This window comes from Nematolebias whitei, chromosome 13, assembly GCF_014905685.2.
Source record: "Nematolebias whitei isolate Nwh7 chromosome 13, NemWhi1, whole genome shotgun sequence".
NCBI lineage: Eukaryota > Metazoa > Chordata > Actinopteri > Cyprinodontiformes > Rivulidae > Nematolebias > Nematolebias whitei.
The window spans coordinates 43,357,945-43,362,113 of record NC_056510.1 but is presented as its reverse complement, the minus strand read 5'-3'; the positions used below and the strand labels follow the sequence as shown (position 1 = coordinate 43,362,113).

Here is a 4,169-nt window from a genome sequence, read left to right as displayed (position 1 = left end):
ATGTATGTATGTATGTATGTATGTATGTATGTATGTATGTATGTATGCATGCATGCATGCATGCATGCATGCATGCATGCATGCATGCATGCATGCATGGATGGATGGATGGATGGATGGATGGATGGATGGATGGATGGATGGATGGATGGATGGATGGATGGATGGATGGATGGATGGATGGATTGATGGAGAAAAAACTATGAGAGTATGACTGTCTCAGTCCATATTTATGTAACAAAAACAACACCAAATAAAACAGGCCTCCAGAGTTTGAGAAAGTTTGTTACAAGGGGTGAAAAAATTAATGAGTTCCGTAAGGAATAATGGAGTAAAAAAACAACAACACTTCATTAGATCTATTCTTTACTGACATAAATGCACTGTAAATTATCTAGAAGGTCAGATTAGAAATCATTTAGATCACATCAATTATTTGACTTTTAGGAAGGGACTGTTTTGATGGATGACTTATTAAATGAAACTTATTTAACACTTGGTGGTTACGTAGAGGTGGAAAAATACAGGTATTTCTATTTTGTGACCATTTTCATGTTCTATGTTCTGACACTTTGCTGTAATTTCACCATTGTTTTCCTTATTGTGATTCACAAAAACCTTCATGACCCTATGTATATTTTCATTGCAGCTTTATTAACAAACTCTGTTCTTTTCAGCACTGCAATTTACCCCAAACTTTTAACTGATTTTATATCTGAAAAACAGACCATATCACACCCCATGTGCCACTTTCAGTACTTTATATTTTATTCTATGGGTGGTGCAGAATTCTTATTGTTGTCAGCCATGGCTCATGACAGATATGTGTCAATATTTAAACCTCTGCAATATCACAATCTTATGAGGAAAACTACTGTCTGTGTCCTGCTGATTTTGGCCTGGCTTGTGCCTTGTTGTCTGGTTGCGGGATCAACAGTTCTGTCAGCTAAAGAGAAGCTTTGTAACTTTACTTTAAATGGAATTTTTTGCAACAATTCAATTTACAAACTTCATTGTGTAACATCAAGATCACTATCAGTGTATGGTGTGATTGTTTTGCTCATTATTATGTTTTTGCCCATGATTTATATAGTTTTCACTTATGCAAGAATCCTAATAATATCCTACTTTAATTGTCAAACTATCAGGACAAAAGCTGCACAGACTTGTTTACCTCATTTGCTGGTTTTACTCAATTTTTCATTGTTCTGCGCTTATGATGTTGTTGTACTTAGATTGGAAACAAGTATTTCAAAAATGGCACGTTTCATAATGACTATACAAATGGCACTGTATAATCCTCTCTTTCATCCAATCATATATGGACTAAAATTGAATGAAATCTCCAAGCACCTTAAGAAATTATTTGACAAGTAAAAAATACTTGAAATGGGATTCAAACTTTCATCTACCCATTCATCCAATATATTTTTTAAACATGCTTGATTTGGGGGCAGCACGGTGGCGCAACTGGTAGAGCTGCTGCCTCTCAGCGAGCAGGTCCCTGGTTCAAACCCCGGTCCAGGGGCCTTTCTGGGTGGAGTTTGCATGTTCTCTCCGTGCATGCGTGGGTTTTCTCCGGGTACTCCGGTTTCCTCCCACAGACCAAAAACATGCATGTTAGGCTGATTGGTAACTCTAAATTGTCCCTAGGTGTGAGTGCGAGAGTGAATGGTTGCTTGTCTCGTTTGTCTCTATGTGGCCCTGTGATGGACTTGCGACCTGTCCAGGGTGTCCCCCGCCTCTCACACAGTGATTGCTGGACATGGGCACCAGCAACCCCCGTGACCCAAAATGGAATAAGCGGGTAAAGAAAATGGATGGATGATAGATGGATGCTTGATTTGGTTCTTGATCAAAGAGCTGGTTGTTGAGTTCTTTGGCAGTTTTGGATAACAGCATGGGACACCCTTGACTTTTTACTAGTCCATGAGAGCGCTACGTAGGACAATCCCACACACTCACAACTAGGATCAAGTTAGAATAATCAATAAACAAACAAGCTTTGAGTTATATTCAGAACTTGGTGTATTTAGAGAACACCATCAAATGCTTTAGGTAAACATACAACTTCCACTCGAAAGGCATCCACCAAGTCTCCAACATAGGATTTTCTTGCTACAAAGAAGATAAGCAACTAAGCAATAATCTGCTAAGCAACTACACCAATGTACAGCCAAGGATTGCAATCTTTAACTAAATATGATTTTCAAAACATTTTCTTTATATTTAAAAGTTGTTATACAATCTCACTTTTATTCCATGATCTGCATTTATCAAGTCAGTTTATTAAAATGTATCTAGTTTTCTTCTTGTATTTATAAAGAGAAAGTGGTATACATACATACATACATACATACATACATACATACATACATACATACATACATACATACATACATACATACATACACACACACATACATGCATGTATACATACATGCATGCATGCATGCATCCATCCATCCATCTGCCCATCCATCCATCCACCCCCTCTTATATGTGGTAAACCATGAAGAGGAACTTGACTGCCCAATTTCCAAAAAAATTGGTATACTGTTGCTATGGTATTCAAATAGTGAATGTAGTTTTTGAGTTAAGTGTTTTTCAGGACTGAATTAAACATGGAGTGGAAGAAATCAATGTTTTTGGTGCCAGATATTCAAGTAGTACTAATAGGTATTTGAGTAGTTACACTGTGTATAAGAATATATGTTTTTTGTTTGTTTGTTTTTTTGCTTGTTCGAGGCTGCACTGAGTGATTATTCTTGGTGAGTTGAGGGAACATTTGATCCACCAATAGGCAAAATGACAAATCCAGGGGATGGCCAATGGTAGCCTTGACCCTCATAGATTAATCTTAATCATTTCCACCAACCACCACAATCATTTGAGGAAACTGTACCTTTTAGCAATACAAAAAACTAGAAAGCATTTATTTTTAAGTATGATTGAAGTGGCCAGTTTACATATATATTTGGCAGTGGCCATCTTGGATTTTGAATTGGCACCCCATTTTTCAAAGGGAGTCTTTCTTACGCTTAGATGCAACCACATATAAAAAAGGAAGTTTACCCATAGCTCATTATTCCTTATTGGGGAGTGATGGTGCAGAGGTTAGAGAAGGTGGGCCTGTGATTGGAAGATCGCCGGTTAAAGCCCAGATACCAACAACATCAAAAATGTGGGTGGGGTAGGTGAAACACTCACACCTGCCCCACCCTCATTTGCCCCACTCTTGGCCCATGAGCAAGGCCCTTAACCCCCATCTGCTCCCTAAACAGGTCTCTCTTGAAAATGAGTTCTGGTGGCTCAATGAGACTACCTGTATAAAGGGTAAATGACAAAAATAATTGTAAGTTATTCTGATCAAAATGTTTACAAATATATGAACATCTTGAATTTTGACATGGCAACACAGTGTCTTATGTCTAGATGCTAGAGATGGTCGGTTCGTGATCTACATGGGCTAATAATTTGAGTCCTCATGCTGAATAAGGATCCACAAATCTGAAGTCTTAGTTAAATCAAATCCCACGTTTCCTCTGGTAGACTACAGATAAAATGTCTGTGACTTAGCAAACAGCATGAACAACTCAAGTGAACCAGGTTATTTTAGTGATTGATTCAGATTAACCTGTTCTATAAAGTGAATCATATTTACCAGCTCTTCTAGGTGCAGCCACACCATCCATCCATCCATTATCTTCCACTTGTTACGAAGTCGGGTCGTGGGGGCAGCGCCTTGAGCAGAGAAGCCCAGACATCTTTTTTCATAGCCACCTCTTCCAGATCTTCTGGGAGGATTCTAAGGCGTTCCCAGGCCAACCGAGAAACATAGTCTCTCCAGCGGGTCCTGGGTCTTCCCCAGGGTCTCCTCCCAGTCGGACATGCCCGAAGCACCTCCCTAGGGAGGCGTCCAGGGGGCATCCTTAGCAGATGCCCAAACCACCTCAACTGGCTCCTCTCGATGTGGAGGAGCAGCGATTCTACTCCGAGTTACCCTGCGGAAGAAGTTCATTTCAACCGCCTGTATCCGCAATCTCATTCTTTCGGTCACTACCCAGAGCTTGTGACCATAGGTGAGGATAGGCACGTAGACCGACCGATAAGCAGAGAGCTTTGCCTTACAGCTCAGCTCTCTCATCACCACAAAGGACCGGTACAGA

The 4,169-nt window shown here is 39.9% G+C and overlaps 1 protein-coding gene across 1 annotated transcript; it reads left to right on the top strand.

Moving 5' to 3' along the window:
* Window positions 1-32: 32 nt before the first annotated feature.
* On the top strand, window positions 33-1,377 carry LOC119419349 (olfactory receptor 10AG1-like). Its single transcript, XM_037686657.1, has 2 exons — window positions 33-42; window positions 452-1,377. The coding sequence occupies exons 1-2, from the start codon at window positions 33-35 to the stop codon at window positions 1,375-1,377; spliced, it is 936 nt and encodes a 311-aa protein (XP_037542585.1).
* The last annotated feature ends 2,792 nt before the right edge of the window (window positions 1,378-4,169 follow it).